The 20,000-nt window shown below is 45.2% G+C and overlaps 3 protein-coding genes across 4 annotated transcripts in view; 2 read left to right on the plus strand and 1 right to left on the minus strand.

Annotated features, from left to right (window-relative positions):
• aldh1l2 (aldehyde dehydrogenase 1 family, member L2) overlaps positions 1-6,560 on the plus strand; it is a 20,367-nt gene extending 13,807 nt beyond the window's left edge. For both annotated transcript variants that reach the window (XM_062518467.1, XM_062518468.1), the window contains exons 13-23: positions 278-428; positions 532-602; positions 882-987; positions 1,403-1,490; positions 1,716-1,809; positions 2,220-2,319; positions 2,960-3,058; positions 3,366-3,531; positions 3,808-3,913; positions 4,507-4,706; positions 5,806-6,560. In XM_062518467.1, coding sequence (XP_062374451.1) covers positions 278-428; positions 532-602; positions 882-987; positions 1,403-1,490; positions 1,716-1,809; positions 2,220-2,319; positions 2,960-3,058; positions 3,366-3,531; positions 3,808-3,913; positions 4,507-4,706; positions 5,806-5,861 — 1,237 coding nt within the window. In that variant the 3' untranslated portion in view covers positions 5,862-6,560. The remainder of the gene's footprint in view (positions 1-277; positions 429-531; positions 603-881; positions 988-1,402; positions 1,491-1,715; positions 1,810-2,219; positions 2,320-2,959; positions 3,059-3,365; positions 3,532-3,807; positions 3,914-4,506; positions 4,707-5,805) is intronic.
• A 1,968-nt stretch (positions 6,561-8,528) lies between these two features.
• nopchap1 (NOP protein chaperone 1) lies at positions 8,529-10,182 on the minus strand. Its single transcript, XM_062518469.1, has 4 exons — positions 10,053-10,182; positions 9,700-9,789; positions 9,418-9,551; positions 8,529-9,236 (listed from the first exon to the last, which is right to left on the minus strand). Exons 1-4 carry the CDS (start codon positions 10,120-10,122, stop codon positions 9,063-9,065), a joined length of 468 nt encoding a protein of 155 aa, XP_062374453.1. The 5' UTR covers positions 10,123-10,182; the 3' UTR covers positions 8,529-9,062.
• Positions 10,183-10,597: 415 nt separating this feature from the next.
• slc41a2b (solute carrier family 41 member 2b) overlaps positions 10,598-20,000 on the plus strand; it is a 40,028-nt gene continuing 30,625 nt past the window's right edge. Inside the window, exons 1-6 of the mRNA XM_062518470.1 lie at positions 10,598-10,704; positions 11,556-12,206; positions 13,638-13,745; positions 16,397-16,468; positions 17,640-17,784; positions 19,138-19,284. Coding sequence (XP_062374454.1) covers positions 11,673-12,206; positions 13,638-13,745; positions 16,397-16,468; positions 17,640-17,784; positions 19,138-19,284 — 1,006 coding nt within the window. The 5' untranslated portion in view covers positions 10,598-10,704; positions 11,556-11,672. The remainder of the gene's footprint in view (positions 10,705-11,555; positions 12,207-13,637; positions 13,746-16,396; positions 16,469-17,639; positions 17,785-19,137; positions 19,285-20,000) is intronic.

Consider the following 20,000-nt stretch of genomic DNA (forward strand, 5'->3'; position numbering starts at 1 on the left):
AAGCCATACAAATATGTAAAAAAAAAAAAAATGCACTTTGTATGTAAACATGTGTTAACGGACAGAGGTGGGAAAAAAACAGTAAAAAATCCTACCACCACAGATTTGTGCCAACCACTCACTTAAACCAGCTGATTCTGATTAGCTCAACTCTTCATCCAGTTAGAGCAGTCAACCAGTCCATGATTGGACTTGTGCTTTCTGAAGCTGGAGTTTTCCCACCTCTGTTAACGGATGCGTAGACTGAGTGTCCTGTTCCCTGCGTCTTCCTGTCCAGCCTCGCGGACCTGATGGAGCAGCACCAGGAGGAGCTGGCCACCATCGAGAGCATCGACTCGGGCGCCGTGTACACGCTGGCCCTCAAAACGCACGTCGGCATGTCCATCCAGACGTTCAGATACTTTGCTGGCTGGTGCGACAAAATTCAGGTGAGTGTGTGTGTGTAACGTTAGCGTGCGTTATGTGATCCAACATCCGTCCCGTGTGTCGCTTCCTGTTCACTCGCTGATGTTATATCCTGTTTTTTTCTAGGGCACAACGATACCCATCAATCAGGCCAGGCCCAATCGCAACCTGACCTTCACTAAGAAGGAGCCCCTGGGGTGAGTGACAGGAAAAACAGCCAATGGGCTCTCTTGAACGTAGCGTGATGTATAATATCCAGTACAAGGATACAAACAAGGTTTATTAATTCACATGCATAGAAATACTAATGTAAAACATGTAGTGAAATTTCATGTTCAGCTTTTTCTGTGCGAGTGTGAAGGAGAAAGATCAAGAAATATTTGTAATAAATAACAAAATAGTATCCTCCTTGTGTCCTTGTACCGTTGTACTATGTTGTATTGAGCGCTTCTAAGCGGTTCATTCGTCTCTGTTAGTGTGTGTGCTATAGTGATCCCCTGGAACTATCCCCTCATGATGCTGGCGTGGAAGAGTGCCGCCTGTTTAGCAGCTGGCAACACACTTGTCCTGAAGCCTGCTCAGGTAACACAGCGCTGTTCTTACCATAAACTCACACACACATACTGTATACACACCTCCCTAGAACAATCTGCCTTACAAACACACACATGCAGATAGATAGATAGATAGATAGATAGATAGAAAGAAATGAAGGTGTCCAGAGACACATACATTCACATAGGAACACAGGCATATGGCACATCCACACACACATACATGCAACAAAAAAAGAAAGGAAGATATCAATAGTGTACTATTACAATCAGCTTAGCTAAGGAGCAGGTTGGAAAATGTGACTGTACTGCCAAACACCAGTAATCTCACTCTCAATATACAGTAGTAAGTAATGGCCGAATCGTACACACAGACCTACACCCTACAGAGCGGTCAACTCGACTATCTGACCCCAGCATGCTCTACATTTCGTTTCTCGTAGGTGACCCCTCTGACTGCGCTGAAGTTTGCCGAGCTGGCTGCCAAGGCTGGCATCCCCAAAGGCGTCATCAACATCGTGCCTGGCTCAGGTACAATTGTCAGAGTCCAGCGTTCTAGGAGGGAGCTAGCAGTAACATGTAGTGTTAGCACCACTGAAAGAGCTTGTGCAATACTTACCCAGTCTCCCACGTCATCTCTCCCCTCCCTCCCTCCTTTTGGCTCTGCCTCTCTCTCTCTTTTGCTCTCTCTCTTTCTTTCTCTCTTTCTTCCCTCCCCCTCTCTCCCCCCCCTCTCTCTCTCATTCTGTCCGCCAGGTGGCTTGGTTGGCCAGAGGATGTCGGATCATCCTGACATCCGTAAGCTGGGCTTCACCGGCTCCACTCCCATCGGCAAACAGATCATGAAGAGGTGAGTGAGTGTGTGTGTGTGTGTGTGTGTGTGTGTGTGTGTGTGTGTGTGTGTGTGAGTGAGTGGCCTGCCCTCTCTTGCCCATATGGGCATTGACCCTGATGGATTGTGTCAATACGTTTCCCCCCAATTTGGGAAAGGTAGTTTGGTGAAAATAAAATTCCCCGAAAATGGCTTTTTGCCTGGATCAAAGTTGTGGAACTCATACAGTGTTCTGTAATGTTCCCCAATATCCGTGTCAAAGGCTTTTAGTTTAATGCTTCTTTTTAAAGCCTCAGCAAAGCAAATACTGAACTAAGCGTAACTATTGACTGAAACTGCAAGCGGATGTTCCCCGTATCAAATCTGATTTTGTCTTAAGTGCTTTCTCAACTCAACTTCCTGTTGACACGTATCATTTCCTGTTGCAGCTGTGCAGTCAGTAACCTGAAGAAGGTGTCTCTGGAGCTGGGCGGGAAATCCCCCCTGATCATCTTCAGCGACTGTGACATGGACAAGGCTGTGCGAATGGTGAGCACCCCCCCCCCAACCCCCCCCAAACACACACACACACACACACACACACTCCACCCCCTCCAGTCCAGTCCAAACACACTGGAGCCAGTCCACTACAAATAGCCAGCGCGTAAATATTTACACACACAGGGACAGATTGAACTGCTCAGTTGAAACAGAAACAGTAAATACGCCAGTGGATTGATTAAACACGCTGTTTTACGCACGTAAAAGTTTAAACTCGTTTAAGCAAAATATTCCAGTGAACTTCTAGTGTTGCCTCACATGCAGTTATGCCAGAACATGCAGAGGCCTATGAATAATTTCAGCTGCTCAGAGACAATGTCAGTTATTCATAGGTTCCGTCACAATTTAAAAGACATTGTGTTTCCATTTTTCTGTTCATTTTTTTCTTTCATCGTTCCTCAGTCCTTTGAGGAGAAGATTAATCTCTGTGCTGAAATTAGATTCTGAATTAGTTTTAGATTCAACTTCATTGTACAAGTGCAAAGACAACAAAAGGCAGTGAGAGAAATGGGACTGAGAAAGACTCACCCTTTATTTTACCTGTGTGTGTGTGTGTGTGTGTGTGTGTGTGTGTGTGTGTGTGTGTGTGTGTGTGTGTGTGTGTGTGTGTGTGTGTGTATGTGTGTAGGGAATGAGCTCCGTGTTCTTCAACAAGGGGGAGAACTGCATCGCTGCTGGCCGCCTGTTTGTAGAGGAGTCCATCCATGACGAATACATCAGGAGAGTGGTAAGCTGTCACTCAACCCCCCCCCCCCCCCCCCCCCCCACCACCCCCCCCCCCCCCACCCACCCCACAAACATGTCAAACATCACAAATATATAACCATTCACATACACGGATAGGTAAACACTTTTTACAAAAGCATGCCTTTCAAGTTTAGAGTACCACACACACACTCTCTCTCTCTCACACACATAACCTTGCACACACACATGCACAAACACACACACACAAACACGCACACACAAACACGCATGTCGCACGCACACACACACTGACTCCTACCTCACGTTTTCTCCGGTCGTTCCATCAGGTGGAGGAGATCCAGAAGATGAAGATCGGCGACCCCCTGGATCGCTCCACGGACCACGGCCCCCAGAACCACAAAGCCCACCTGGACAAGCTGGTGGAGTACTGCGAGATCGGGGTCAAGGAGGGGGCCACGCTGATTTGCGGGGGGCGACAGGTGCCAAGGCCAGGTGAGCTTCTCCCCCAGAACCACGCTCTCATGACTAGCACACACACACACACACACACACACACACACACACATGAACAGATGAACAACACGAGGAGCATCACCATCATCTCCAAAACCCATTAGTCGAGGGCGAACAAAACAAAAACCTAATTTCGTACTATCATAGGGGTCATATAAACATTTTATACACACTGAAAGGAGACATAAGAGCCGCATGGAAGACTGAGTCTTTAGTGAGAGCTGTAGTCTGATCGGTTCCTCTGTCGTGCTTTAGGTTACTTCATGGAGCCCACGGTGTTCACTGATGTGGAGGATCACATGTTCATCGCCAAAGACGAATCCTTTGGACCAGTCATGGTGGTGTCCAAGTTCCCAGATGGGTATGTTGGATGTTTTATTTTCTTCTATTTCCCTGCCACTGATCTCTTATGGTGCGTTCACACTGGGTCCCCTTAACCATACTCGAGTGTGCTTACCCCCCCCCCCCCCCCAGCCCTGACCCAGCTGGTCTCTTTTGACATTACATTTTTGTTTATGGACCTGGCTCCGTTCATGTCATAAGCTCTAGCTTCTTTTTAACCAATGTCGCTTGCCAACGTCACAAAAATGCCAGTTTGTTTCCTGGTTTTGGAATAGATAGCATTCGAACTGCACTGGAGGTCTAACTAACCGTATCCCAGACCCCTTTTCTAGTGGACCATGCTCTGCACCCGGGCTCGGTAGACTGCGTTCACATTAGCAAAAAAAATTACTTTTTTGTGAGTTTTTGTGAGTTGTGATGGTTTTTTTTTTACGTATTTCCTACTCTGAAATAAATATTGCAGCCCATGAACAGGCTTAGGCAGATTCTTTTGTGTATTTTATATACATATGTTCCTTCATCTTGTTTTGCTGTCTTGTCCTGCATTTGGTCACTCCATCTGTAGCTACTGTATACCCATGGCCATGTCTGTCCGCTCTTTTCCTCCGGCAGGGACGTTGATGGTGTGTTGCGCCGAGCGAACGACACAGAGTTCGGCCTGGCGTCCGGTGTGTTCACGCGGGACATCAACAAGGCCCTCTACGTGAGCGAGAGGCTGGACGCGGGAACGGTCTTCATCAACACCTACAACAAGACTGACGTGGCCTCGCCATTTGGTGGCTTCAAGCAGTCCGGCTTTGGGAAGGACCTCGGTGAGGGTTTATATATATACACACACACACACACACACACACACACACACACATTAACAGATACACATGTACATACACACACACACACACACACACACACACACACACACACACACACACACACACACACACACACACACACACACTGATCTCAGCAGGATTTTTATGGCCACAGTGATTTATTTAGCTTTTAGGTAAACTGATTTTATGGATCTAAAATCAGAGGTGGAAACCAGTTGATTCCAATTAGCATAACTCTTCAGCTAGGTAAAACAACTAATTGATGAGATCACCTGTGCTAAGTGCACAGGTAGAACCAATACACGGTCGAACTTTTACTCACTGAAGCTGGAGTTATCCACCTGTCTAAAATGAAAAAGAACATCTAATAGGCTACATGCAGGAAAGGCTCTCTGTACACTCGCTTGTTTCCGGTGGAGCCAGGTGTGTTTGAGCCTGCCACTATTGGTAATGCAATTAGTGTCTACACGGACCCGGTTGGATGCTGCACCAGGGAATCAACACGTTATGACAAAGAAAGATTTATACGTGTTGAAATTGTTATTATTAGTTGAACAAGATATTCAGTGTCAGAGTGGAAGATTTAACGAGCATAATGTAACAGAAGATGCCGTTACAACAGTTTAATTTCCACCGGAAATAAATGAGTGTACAGGAAGAGCCTTTTGTGCACCTCGGCTATTATAGAGATTTAACAGAAACCTAACATACAGGTCATTGTGAATGACTAATGAGTCTTTTATCTTAGTAACTAAACAAGATGTTATGCACCATAGCACCACCACCAAAACTACTGAGGGCAGTCCGAGTCTTAAAGAGACCCTATGCAACTTTCTGCAGGAGACGATCGCTCCTTGTTTACATCTGGAAGTCTGAGACGAAGAACCACGCTTGCAATTTATATATTTACATATAGCCTATACATGTATAAATATACACGCTAAAGCTGTCGGGGAAGCTCTGCAGAGAAAATGCAAGCATAAAACGAGCGAAAACGAAACCGAAACCAGAGATGAAATCGCCAATCCTGCATAGTTCCTCTTTAACTGATCAATATGCATTTGCCTTGTGTCCATAGGGGAGGACGCTCTTCACGAATACCTCAGGACCAAAGCCGTGACCGTGGAGTACTGAGTCCAGCTTCCTCTGTGAACTTTTCCTGTGGGTGGCAAATCAGCGTACCGTGTGCTGGTTGGTTGGATCTGCTGGCCGTTGATCTAGGACCTCAGCTCTAGGATCTCAGCTTCGCTAATGGCTTGGGTTCAAGCTGAGGGAAAAGCTTAGTCTGCAACCACGTTGATGTGCCTACACCTTTTTTTTTTTTTTTTTTTTTTTTTTAAAGAACATGGAAAAACAAAGAACACTCTTTAGGGAACCCCTCTGTTCTGTTCAAGGAACTATTTTTGCTTTTCTCACTCATCCAAAAACCACAGTGGAGTGAATCAACTCTCTCAAATCAGTCAAGAGAAACTGGTCTGGACGTGCCATCGTGTCACAAGATTCATTCAGAGCGTTTTTGTAAAAAAAAATATATGAAGTCATGTTTTAATGGACTGTTCCCGTACAGTGTGAACATCACATTTTATCACCTTGGATGTAATTTAAAATAATATATTTGACACTTTTTGTGCCCATTTGATGGCTTGTAACGAGTTATCAGGTGTTTAAAGAGATCAGTATTTTACAGGTTAAACTCACTTTCGTAGTACAGCCACCTCAAACCCCCAGCCCCGCCATTGTAGTGTTTTCTAAAAGAAATCTAAGTCTGTGTAAATATTTTATTTGGGGAGAATAAATGCTGCAGTCTAGTGATGGCTGAAAGTGTTGAAAGTCTCAGTGTTATTTGGATTCTTTGAATTCCCAGTCTCTTTTTAAGATCCCTCTGGCCATGCAATGTGAAAAAAAAGGACACAAAATACACCTGCATGTATTAGCTTGCAGTGTCTGTCCTTCACCAAGCTCTGTGCAACACCTTTTCTTATCTCACATTTAAAGGTCTTAATCAATTGACATTGCCACACTGCAACAATTGCTGAGATTTCAAAGTCAGTTTTGCAACAGCAAGACCACTGATAAGTGAAATAAGTGACAACTGCAAGAGCTGAAGTTACAGTTGCAAGGAAATAAAGCACAGTCGTGTGATGTGTCCATTTTTCCTCAACAATTAAGATCACACAGAAAAGACACCGTGTGAACAATATTAATCATATCACACACCATTTGTTTAACTTTTAGCATTCAAAGTCTACCTCTCCCATTCATTTTGAGGATTTTCTCAAAACGTTTTCCACTTTTAAACTGTGACATATACATATATGAAAAGATGCAGACAGTGTCTTCCGATTGTGACAGTATATTGTGATAAGGAGTGAAACACACAACTGAGCTTGATACATTTTAATTTTAATTATAAGATAACATAAATCGGAAATGCCAGGCCACAGCCATGGGACCACGGAGCTATGATACTAATTGATGGAGAGATCACATCCATTTTTGTCCATAGTGTAGGAAAGTCACAAACAGTAATGGACTGGATGGTCTCCAGATCGTCACATCATAATGACATGGACTTTTACTCAACAGCAGGCTTTCATTGTCGGGTGTCAAATGAAATATGCTGACATGAATTTTCAAGTCTTACAAAGTGGATTCGTAATGCATAGATTTTCTGGCTTTTTTTGTGATGATTTTTTTATCAATAATCAATTTATTTTTATCAAACTGTTTAATTCAATCACTACAACCACAATGTTAAAAGTCACTGTCATTGTTTATACAGTACATCTTGCCTACATGGTTTTAGGACTGTATTTCAGATCCAAAGTCTCCTTTGTAATAAAGCTACAACAGAACACAAACACACACATAATCAGTGTCAATATAGTATTGTCTCTTTTTTAAATCTAACATGTATAATTTAATGAAATTAAACAAGAGACTATGTCCCTGCAAGATTTCACAGATTTCAGACCCTTCTACGGTACTGCTGTTTGACCGTTTCTTGGTGTTTTGAGCCCCCAACGTTGTCTTCAAGGCAGCACTGCCTGGAAGGCACTAGGGTTAGGCATGGGTTAAGGTTAGGGGTAGGGGTAGGATAAAGTGCCTACAAGTCAACAGTGGCAGCGCTGCCTGGAAGACGACATTGGGGCCTCAAAACACCATTGAGCTGTTTGACCATGGCAATTTGGTGAAGTTACCACAGATATTTGGGGCTCTTCTCAACCCTCTGTCCTCGGTCTTCCGGCTCATTTCCACTGATCTATAAAGAACTAGAAAAGCACTCAGAGCGCAAACCTTCACCAAGCGAAAACATAACCGCCTCCTGGATCCAGACGGTAATACGGATCACTCACAAAATGTAATCATTTCTAGGAACTGGGATGGTCTATCCAGTGTTCTTTATAGATCCGTGGGAGCGAGCCGGAGGGCCAAGGATCGAGGACAGAGGGTTGAGAAGACCCCAAGGACTATGGGTTGCTACCTGCATGTCTCTTGCAGTGACTGTGTCCTTCACCGAGCTTGGTGCCTCGATTCTGTGCAACACCCACTCACATTGAAGGGTCTTAAGATGGTCGCACAGTCTGTCAAGGAACTAGGAGACACACGGCTGATCTCATCTCATCTAATCTCATGATGCTGCAGGTCTAAATTACAGTACTGTAAACTACAGTATTTTTTATAGTGAAAGTCAAATCTGCGAATCGTTAAATGGACATTTCACGGTCACATCTGACTTAAGGCAACTGACAGGTTACAGCCATCCATACACAGGTTTGCAGAATTCCACAAAAAAATACCTTTAAATATTCACTTCTTTAATGAAAGTAAGCATTTGGAGGCAGATCCTGAATATAGCAGGGTTTACCCAAGAACATTTTAACTTATTAGCACCATGATAAAACGTGCAACTAAAACTATGACTTGATCTAAAAAAAAGGCGGTAAAAAAAATGGTGAATAGTAGAAGAATGTATGTTAATGTTGCATAATGTTCCATCCTCTGGACCAAGATATATGGCCATCGTTGCTGAGGAAGACTCCACCTCTGCAACACAGGACAGAGATAGTCTCTTGCACAGATTCCACTGAGAAAAAAATCTTACCCTCCGTGTGAGGTGCAAGCTCACATCAGCTTCAAAGGCTAGCGTCCTCTCCGCTGCGCAAATTTCAAATGAAGTCCCCTTCGCATGAATTCAACTCATGATGAACAGATACAGGTCACAAACTGTGACAAAACCAAAACGGCTGCAAAAGACCTCTAGCCCTCCGGATGTCTCAGCATCCATGTTACATTGCAGAGTCCCGTGCTCAAAGAGAAAGGCTGTGTGTTAAACTACACTCCATCTTTCTCGAGAACCTCAATGTTGGCTCTTCTTTTTCTCTTGCAGTCTCCGGGTAGTTTGAGCTTCTCCTCTTCCTCTTCGCTGGCCGAAGAGTCCTCAGAGCTGTCAGCCTCCGATGATTCAGCATCGCTGTCCGAGTCATCCAGTTCAACAAGTGCTACATCCTGAGTATTACATCAACGGCAATATTTAATATTTGCTATGAAGGAGTTCACAAGTAACTGACAATACCTATGACACACTTCATATTACAACATAAAACAACACAAAAAGGCCGAGGTAGAAACTCACAGTATGGAAAAATAAGTTGTCGCAATAGTTTTGATATGCAGTAAGTTAACTCACCATTTCAATTACTTTTTCAGTATCGTCAGTGTTTTCTATGTCAAAGTGACCCGCAGGATTTGATTCCATCTGCTGTTTCAAGGACTCGTTAGCCTGAGCAATCTGTGGTAGGAAACTCTGGAGTCTGTCCAACACTGGAAACAAACAAACAAACAAACGAACAAACAAACAAAACACACAGAGTCAGTTAAAGAAATACATAACACGCTTCAACTTGCACTTGAACAATACTCACTTAAAATACATACTACAAAATTCGCACGGAATGTTTGAAAAACCTACCGCTACTTCTGGGAAGTCTGGTGGTCTGCAGAGAGGACGGCCCACCACCGTTAGGTACTTTGGATTTCAACAGGAGTTTTTCATGGATAGCTGCATAGCAGAGAGAGACATTATATAAGTACGGCAGAAAGTAAAGACCATGACACAATAAAACAGCCATACTTTAAGTCTTACTTCTGATACATGAGCTTATTAAACGAAGATGTGGGTGGTCTACTGCATAGAAATAAACACTCTCTAGTGGATGCTAGCTAGCTCACAAACTTGGCAACATGACGTCCTCCAGCCTCTCAGAAAGTTTACTGGGGGAAAACAGTATTATATAATCTCACATATTTCGCCGGCTTACATACCTGCTCCACTGCCACATGAAAGTAATTCTTGTGAAGTAGTGCTTTGCTTCATTTTTGCTGTCTCTTCCATCTTGTCTGTAGCCACATGAACGAGAAAGCATGAGCTGCTACCGCTACCGCTACATGTGATGCTCACTTCCGTGTAAATACCTGGTGACGCAGTCTTGTTCACAACAGCTATTTCGCTAGCGCGCCCTCCTATGGATGGAGGTATGTATGGATTTTTATTAATGGTTGAGGCAGAGAACAGACTCTGAAAAAGCAATGTATGGTAACATTATGTTCCATATGTAAAGTGTTAGAAGTCATGTGTTGGAATCATGGATATATGAATATAGTTCTGATTGTAAACTGTAATTAAAAATATTGGTTTTCTTCACCCAATTAATAATAGATTAAAATACTTGGAAGTTGTTATTTTTCAGATCATTGAAGAATTCAAAGTGGCTTAGGTCAGATGATAACCTGAAAAAAAAGAAGAAACATTCATAACTTCCTGTTTCTAATAACTGGATGAGCGCAGGCGCACTGAGTCATTTGGCATGGGTTGCTGTGTGGCACTTCTGCGGTGACGCGACAGACTGTCAGTGAAGCAAGAGAACGAGAGTCAGAGCATCTTGTACCTCTACGTCGGAGTGAAGCAGTCCTTCAGGTAAGACGATTAAATGAACGTTGCTTTTTCTAAAAACCAGCGTCTTTGATTAAAATCAGGACTACCGCGGCACCTTTCCCCCTAAATTTTGCTTGGGAGGAGGTGGGGTACTCCCGTGAATGGTTTCCATTAGGGGGGAATTATTTATTTATCCCACCGAGACAGAACATTCTGTTTCCATTTCCTTGTATTTTGCACGCGTCAAATGTGCAGTTCGGGTACAATTACATGTATCGGAAGTACATGGCTCTGAACCAATATTTGTCCAACTTAGAGCATTTGACGGGAAATGCAAATAACTTATGGGCTTGTGTCGTTAGCTTAGCAGAGTGAGCTAACCCAACTAGCCAGCCAGTCAGCCAGCCAGTATGTGTAATCTCCATCGCTCTGAATTGAATAGGATTTCTGAAGCGTCTCATTGCATAGAAAACATGCAGTTCCTGCCTATTCGGTGTTTGATGTTTGGCAAACGTCCATTGAAATGCGCAACACTTAATGCGTTGTTTGAGTTTTCGTGAGACGCTGTTCGGACATCCTGGCACAGCTGAGCAATTATGCATGATGCCATTTGCCACTTCTTCGTGGTCTAGGGAATTAGCTACCCAAGTAGGTTAATATCTTGACCTGATCTTAACAAAGCACATTGCCTGTTGAGAAAAATCTTGAGAGAAATTTTAGTTGAGCTTTTCTTTTGGTGCAGTCTCTTTAAACAGTTTCAGAACGTGTTGAGGGAGATCTAGTAGGTGTCCAATTCTAATGAAAGATAGAAAGAATGGTGTATGTATGTATGTGTGTGTGTGTGTGTGCTTGTGTCAGATGAGATAATGTTAACACTTGTATTCATATCCCAGAGAGGCATGTGGCAGGACTTTCTACCACAGTAGTAAGCCACCACCCCACCCCCACCCCCACCCCCACCCCCCTGTATCCCAGAGTGGAGATGACCCAGCCTGGCGGGCCCCTGCATCATGAACCTCCGCACCATCGGGGGCTCCTCGCCCGTGGGCAGCCTGGGCCATAGCTGGGCCCTCCTGTCCTCCGGCCGCGTGCCCTCCCTACTGCAGACCATGGTGCCCGCAGGGTACAGCGCCCTCCAGGAGGAGCGGCTGGTCATGTCCGAGCTGAGTGGCGGCGGCGGCAGTGGTAGCAGCTCCGCCAAGCCCGACGTGTTGCTGAGCAATGGCTACCACCACCGCGAGAGCCGGAGCCACCGGCACCTGGACCGCACGCCCCGGTCGCCGCTGTCGTCGGGCGACCTCGGAGACGGCCGCTACGGCGAGACGCAGCCCATGCTGCCCAACGGGGAGCTGTCGGCCGAAGAGGACGGCGAAGACGTCGGGGAAGAGGAGGACGAGGAAGACGAGGAGGAGATGGAGAGGCCAGCCCTGGGGCGCAACATGCCCAAAGAGTCGCCCCTGGCCATGGCGCTGCAGATCCTGGTGCCCTTCCTGCTGGCCGGCTTCGGCACGGTCTCGGCGGGCATGGTGCTGGACGTGGTACAGGTGAGCCCCCACCCCCCCACACCCAAGCACACACACACACACACACACACACACACACACACAGTCGCTCCTTTGTTTTGTCCGTCCTGTAAGAGTTGCCAAGCACCACAACTCTCCTCTCATGTTACAGTCCTGTGGCATGTCTTCTCAGTCTGCCAATCAGTGTGTGTCAATTAGAGCCTGACGGCAAATTGTTGCTGAGCCAGTTCTACTTAATATCAAGAAAAGAGATAGTGGTTGGATTTGTTATGAAGCCCCATGCTTCAGTGGTGAAGCAATGGAACACCCAACCAGTGCTTCTTCATTCCAACATGAAGGCATTTCGATCATGGCTCTGGGTGTATGCTGCATTTCTAAGTACAATGGAATGGAATGGAATTGGAAGTTCACCAAAGAAAGCGATCGAGAAAAGGGCAGAGAAAGGAGAGCAGTAGAAGTGCACTTTGTTATCGGACACTGAAGTGTAGCACAACAATATGCCTCACTGGCTCAAATGTTAGCATTTTTGTAGTGAGCTTAAGGCCTGCAGCCATTGTTTTGATTGGTGTGCGGCTCATTTTACTGCAGTGGTTTGGTGGATTAATTGTTCTCAAATGCGAAATGGTTTAGAAGGAAATCACTATTTCCACCACGTACTGAAATACACTGTTGTGTTACAGAACCATTTCAGTTCCCTAAAGTTGTGTCACAAAGTGAAGTGGAACTTCAGTTCCTTAATGGAATTCTCTGTCCCACTTTTGAGGAAAATGTGACGCATTAAACAGACATTAAATTCACATCACGCAGACAAGAGAAAGTGAAAGACAATTGATTCCAACTGTTGTTTTTCTACGCTGAGATAATCTAAACTCCAGGAAATGAAAGTGAACCCTCTCCTTTTACCAGCTTCCTCTGTAGATTTTACCGGAGAGTCTTACAAGAATCTCGATCAAACAGGAATCCTGTAAAAAAGGGAGTCTCTAACCGTCTGGACTTTGTAGATAGTCAGTTTTATTGCCTTATGATGTAAGGTTGAATGATGTTAAATGTGGGAAGAGATATTATCAGGAACACCTGATTATGTTTCTTTGTTGACTCATTTTGCTATCTATGACACTATTATACACCCGAGTATTTGATCAAAGTCCATTTGGAATATAGCATTAGAGTTGTCCAATGGTGTCTCTTCAATCTGTCTTGTCATTCTGATGACTGATGGATGGATTATAATAATAATAATAATAATAATAATAATGATAATGCAATATATTTATAAGCGCCTTTCAAGTCACCCAAGTGCAATGTACAATTAAAAGGTTATGGATGTAAAACAGTACATACTGTACAGACAGACATTGCAAGCACAGCGGACATTATGTAACTGTACAGCATGTTCTGTCTCCTGTTCTGATCTGCTGCCCTTCCCTCCCGCTTTGTCCTTGCCACTGACAGCACTGGGAGGCTTTCAAGAACATCACGGAGATCTTCATCCTGGTTCCTGCGCTGCTGGGACTGAAGGGGAACCTGGAGATGACCCTGGCGTCTCGACTGTCCACGGCGGTACGTGGGCGCAAGATATTGGGGCGTAAAACTGCACTAAAAAAGGATCGCTCTACCGCACACTGTTGACTTTTTACATGCTAAAAAGCGAGTAAAAAGTCAACAGTGTGTGGTAGAGCCATCCTTTGTAGTGATAGTTAAATGTTCCTGCAATCTACATGCACCTAATCAGGCTGTGCGTTGTATCGAATTTGCGTAAAGCTCTTTCTGTAAAACGAAATGCGCTCCTCCTCTCCATCTCATTCCTGTCTACGTCCTCCTTCTCCCTGTGCAGTTCTCTCCCTCTCTCTCCCTCCTCTAAATAATCCCGTCCCCGTAATCTCATAATGAGCACTTTTTTACATTTCCAGTCCCTGCTTGCAGCAAACATAATAATAACCAAGCCTCTGTCTAGAAACCGTATATCCCTCCTTTATGAAACCAGCTGACTCACTGTCTCCTTTGCCACCCCGGTCATAGACTCCTCCAGACAAGTCACCTTCTCCCCCCCTACCCTCCCCGTCGACACCACCTGATTGCCTGGCCACTGGTAAATAGGTTGTTATAACGCACACTGAAGCCCTCTGGGGCATGTTTAAACAGAGAGGTCGATAGTGCAGACTCTAACCGCGCCGTGTCTGAACTTGTCCTCCTCCTGCAGTCGTGACGACGCGAGTCGCGCCGTGCCTCTGCAGCAGGTACGAGCCGTCGCCGAGTCGAGGCGAGGCCGTCGTTCGGCCCCCGGGAGGCACGGTTGCGCACGCCGGCCCTGTTATTATGGTATGCGGCCCGGCGATGGCACACTTGGGGGTGTTTGGCGGTGCGGTGGACGGGCATGAGTCGAGAGGAGGAGAGAGTAAAAAGGGAATTGCTGAGCTGCCTCTTGGAGCGTTCGGGGCGGGGAGGGGGAATGACCCAGTTTCCTTTGTGTGGAGGACTCTGGTTCGTGTTGCACGCTATCTGCAGTATTATTGTAACATTAGAGGTGTGTGTGTGTGTGGGGGGGGGGGGTTTAAAGTGTGTGAGAGGTGTCCAGCCATTCTGGTGATATATGGTGGTACAGAGAGCTTACTTAACATTTGGCTCCGGGCACATGGAATAGGTATTATGGGAAGAATGTGCTGAACTGGCAGTGTTTCAGGCACACACACACACACACACACACACACACACACACACACACACACACACGTACAGACCCTCTCTCTTGGGCCAGCCCCTGCAGTGGTCCATAGTTTCTGTGGCAGTCAGAGCGAGCTGGTGTTACCCTGACGAATGTGTCGTTCCACCTCGAGCTGGAAGAGTAAACATAAGAGGAGAACTGGAGGGGTGGGGGGGCCTGCGAACCAAGTGGAGCGAAGAGAAGAGAAGTCCCATGGGAGTTAGTGTGTGTGTGTGTGTGTGTGTGTGTGTGTGTGTTTGGGGGGGGGCGGGGGTTGTTTTATATTTTCGCTTTGTTCCCCACCCATGTCTCAAACACTTCACGCCTTTGTGAGGAAAAACGGGCTCGTAACCTTGCACCTACATGCAAGCTAGTGCCATTCTTCTCATTGTTGCCCCCACCGCTCACTCACTCACTCACTCACTGAATGTGTTCTTTTTTCCTTTCTCTCTCTTTCTCTTTCTCTTCTCTTCTCTTCTCTTCTCTTCTCTTCTCTTCTCTTCTCTTCTCTTCTCTCTATCCCTCAGTCGCATACACACACTTTACTCTCTGTCTGTCTGTTCATTTAATTTCATGATGTCTCCCTCTCACACACACACACACACACACACACACACACAAACACACAGAAACTACCTCTGTTTGAGCCTAAGCTCCAGACTTGGTGGAGTAGAGAATCATTCCATTGTACAGTGTTGATCCTCCCCTCCTCTCCTCACCTCTCTCTCTCTCTGACTGTGGCACCCAGTGCCCTGTGTATCAGGCTACAGCTCCTCTCTGTGGTGTCATGTCCGCCTGCCAAACCACCTGAACTGACCTCCTATGTACCAGTCGCTCCTCCTAGTACCCACAGTCCCTTGCTCTTCACTTACCTGGTCCGCGTTTCCCCAAAACCATAGTTGCAATGCAACCAACCATTGCCAACCAACTAAGTGAAGTTGCTAACAGGTTAGCAACTATGCTTTTGGAAACACACCCCTGGCTGATTAGAGTGTTTTGCGAGAGCACTGGCATGTCCCTAGGCTGTGGCCTGACTATTGTTAATCATCTTTTAACATCAATCTCTGTCGTAAATGACGATACTTGGCCTAAAGTGTCATTTGCTTTGGGTTCAAAGTTACTTGCCGCACTGTCTCATTTGCCTCTGCCAGTTGCATGCAAAGCAGTTCACCAGAGCTGGCTGGACGCCATTTCCCCTTTTGACCTCAGCTCAGTCAGCATTATTTATTGCTGTGGTTAAACACCTCAATTACAGTCATTTCCTGTGTATTAGACCGCATTGTGTATAAGCCGCAGAACAGTGTTTTATGCAAGTTAAAAGAAACAAAACCATATTGATACCGTATTGACTGCCCCCGTGTGTTAACCTCATAGCTGAAGAAATGTTGCAATATCAATGTATAAGCTGGGGCTATTAGTTGGGAAATTACGGGTAATGCGATGGGGATCTACTTGGAGATGTGGCCCTGAGTCAGTCTTGATTGTCGGCCTGTGCCTTGTCCTCCCTCAGGTGAACGTGGGCAAGATGGACTCGCCCATCGAGAAGTGGAACCTCATCATAGGGAACCTCGCCCTCAAGCAGGTGAGTGGCGACTTTCTCTCTCAGACGCCAACCCTTATCAGCAGCCTATGGGGATTACCTTATCTGTGTGTGTGTCTGTGTGTGTGTGTCTGTGTGTGTGTGCCTGTGTGTGTGTGTCTGTGTGTCTGTGTGTGTGTGTGTGTGTGTGTGTCTGTGTGTGTGTGTGTCTGTGTGTGTGTGTGGAGAAGCCTGGTGGGTAATTATGAGTTCATTAGGCGAGCTAGATAAGGCAGTTGGTGGTCTGATAAGATGGCTTCTGGATGTCAATGCATGTGTCAAGTAGGAAACATTACAGACTTTCCTAATCAGGGATTTGATCATGGATTTGAAAGCCCCTTCATTGATGTGCTCTCCAGATCACAACATTCGATAGTGTAAACAAAGAGAAAAATCAATTTGAGAGAACAGACTGATTGTTAGATTACTGGTGGACTATCTTCGACATAGAGCATATGGTATTAGAGTGTCTTATGTTTCACCTGGAGAGATGTTGTTGACTTAGTATAAAAGACTTTATGTGTTTGATAAGGCATTAAAGTATTACTTTCTTACTCTGTAATCGTTTGTTTGAAGATGACACTCCCCCTTAGTTCAACATAGCTGGCAATAGATCTTTTTGTCCACGTTCAGTTGTTATGCCACCTGCCACACAATAGTTCTTATTTAACATGGCACTTATTCATGATCATAACAAAAGAAGTAGCACAATGGTCTGTCCTGACCATTTCTGTGTCACTATTAGTCTTATATTAATGTTTTTTATTCAGATAGCATAATAATGACGATCGGAACCTGAACGAATATGAGACAGATACACTGCATCTTGTGAGTCTTGTTAAACGTTTTGCCCACTGTTTGGATGGCCTCATTCAAATGCAGGTGACTGCAGGAATCCCTCAGTAACTCGCCTTATGAACACGATCAGGGGTGCGTTTCCCAAAACCATAATTGCTAACCTGTTAGCAACTCAATTGGCTGGCAATGGGAAATGGCATTTCAACCAACAAAGTTGGGAAACGTGCCCGAGATTGGTGTTCTGGATTAGAATCCTATGGACAGGAACTGGAGTTCTGGATTTTCGGATTAGGTTCTGGAATTCCGATCGGATTCCATTCCACCCCCACCCGTATCCCTGTTCATCCTCTGCCTCGTCCTCCTCGCCCTTCCCCAGGTCCAGGCGACGGTGGTGGGCTTCCTGGCGGCCGTGGCGGCCGTGGTGCTGGGCTGGATCCCCGAGGGAAAGTTCCAGATGAATCACGCCGTGCTGCTCTGCTCCAGCAGCGTGGCCACCGCCTTCATCGCCTCACTGCTACAAGGTCAGAGGTCATCTGGGGTCACTGTTTAGGGTGAACAGGGATGTAGTGGAGGCTAAATGCAAGTAAACGCCGTTTATCCACCTCTGAAATCTCAGAAATAGAGTTTATCCATTCTTATTAGAGTTGTATCCACCTCTCAAGAGTTTATTCACCAATTGCAAATTTTAATATTCAAAAAATCACACTGTATTATCCACATTCCACAATATGTGCACCCATCAACACTCTAGGAACAATTTGACACCCCCTGGGATTGATATAAACATTAGACCGTAACCTCCACCATCATCAAATACGTTCTGAACGCCTTTTTTTAAAACATCCGATACTGCATGACTCAGTCCACCTCACCGAGATTACAGATTTCATAGTATACCCACCTCTTATTTACCACTACATCCCTGTAGTTGTGCAAGAGTCTTGTGTCCATAACAAGCTGATAAGTCATGTTTGTGTAAACTGACAACTCACTCTCGGTGTTATGGGTGGGCCTTGTATAGTTTGTTTAATATCATGCTTTTTCAGTCGTTTTCTTTCTTTCATCATGAGCATCCAAAGTGCTGTAGGCAAAGAGTGTGTTTCTCCCTAGTGTATTTTCACTGTACCAATAAGTACCCTTTTGGATAAGGGTGAACAATATATCAAAATGGGAATATAGTATCACTAGGTGTTTGCAATTTATTGTATCACCAGAGGTATTGTGATGCGGAAACCCTCTGCCTAGTTCCTGCTTTTTGCCTTTTAAGGAATATTTAGTTTTCTTCATCTACCCAGATATTGTGATGTACAGTATGATGATTTTTTCGCAATGTATCAGGTATCCAGCACAATCCCAGGCAGAGTAGCGTGGCAGAATCATATCACTCTGTGATTCGAGGCCAATGAGCTTTGAGAGACAAGATGCCCAACAGAATCTACCCCTATGCTTCCTTAGAAGAGCACGGGATACGATTCAGAGAAGATCTGAGATCCTCTGAGAGATTTTCTTTTTTATATAATACGTTTTGCCATAGGTGTGATACAAATGACACAACCCCACAAATCTTTCATCACCCAACTACGTGTAAAAGTGTATGTAACATACAGTATACAAAGACTATTTGAAATGATGGATAAAGCTTGTGAATACAAAAAGCATCAAACACAGACAGCATTTGACGAAGCGTTATGCTACAGGGGACAGTTTAGAATGGGGGTCAAGTGTGTGTGTGTGCATGAATAGACATGTCTGTGTACATAGGTGTGTATGGGTATTTTTGTGTTTAAATCCATAGGATTTGGATAGCATGAAATGTTTTGAGTCCTTGAATGACCTTGACCTTTGACCTCTCTGACGTGTGCTTTGCGGGGCAGGCATTATCATGGTGGGCGTCATCGTGGGCTCGAAGAAGACGGGCATCAACCCAGACAACGTGGCCACGCCCATTGCTGCCAGCTTCGGTGACCTCATCACTCTGGCCATTCTGGCGTGGATCAGCCAGGGGCTCTACAATTGCCTGGGTAAGTGTGTGTGTGTGTGTGTGTGTGTGTCTGTGTCTGTGTGTGTGTCTGTGTGTGTCTGTGTGTGGATATGTGGGATGTGTTGAATTTGTGTGTGAGATGTCAGGTGTCAGATGTGCAAGAGGACGTGACTCACTCTCTCTCTCTCTCTCTCTCTCTCTCTCGCTTTTGTGTATGTGTTGAGGATGGAATGAGACTAGAGTATCTTTCATTTTGTTTGTAGTCTTGCATGCTACACTGATGATAAAGGCACACTATGCAATATTTTCACCTCTACGTAGCCAATGTGATGGTAAACAAACTTGTAATCGGTGAATAGTTCACCTAGCATAGCTATACAGCATCGACGTAGCGAGTTGCTACCGAGAAAACCAGCCACGCAACTTCCAAGAGCTGCGGCCCAACAAATCTTGAACGAATCATGGCACATTACCTATACTGTACCTCTGCATATACTGTACCTCTGTGGAGGTACTGTAGCTTTTGCCTGTTGTTAAAGGTAGGGTATGGAATGAGCTTTGTTGGCCATTTTTGCAAAATCACTTGAAATCCTATTCCTAACCCACTTATAGCCACTAAGTTGGAAGCACTGAAATGTAAATTAAACACGTCAATCATCTGCGGAACGGGCAGGGCTCGAAAAACTCCAGCCAATAGAATTCCTCACCCCATACCATCATTTCACAGCTCGTTCGTCAATCTAACGTCTTACTCCT

This window comes from Sardina pilchardus, chromosome 17, assembly GCF_963854185.1.
Source record: "Sardina pilchardus chromosome 17, fSarPil1.1, whole genome shotgun sequence".
In the NCBI taxonomy this organism is placed as follows: Eukaryota; Metazoa; Chordata; class Actinopteri; order Clupeiformes; family Clupeidae; genus Sardina; species Sardina pilchardus.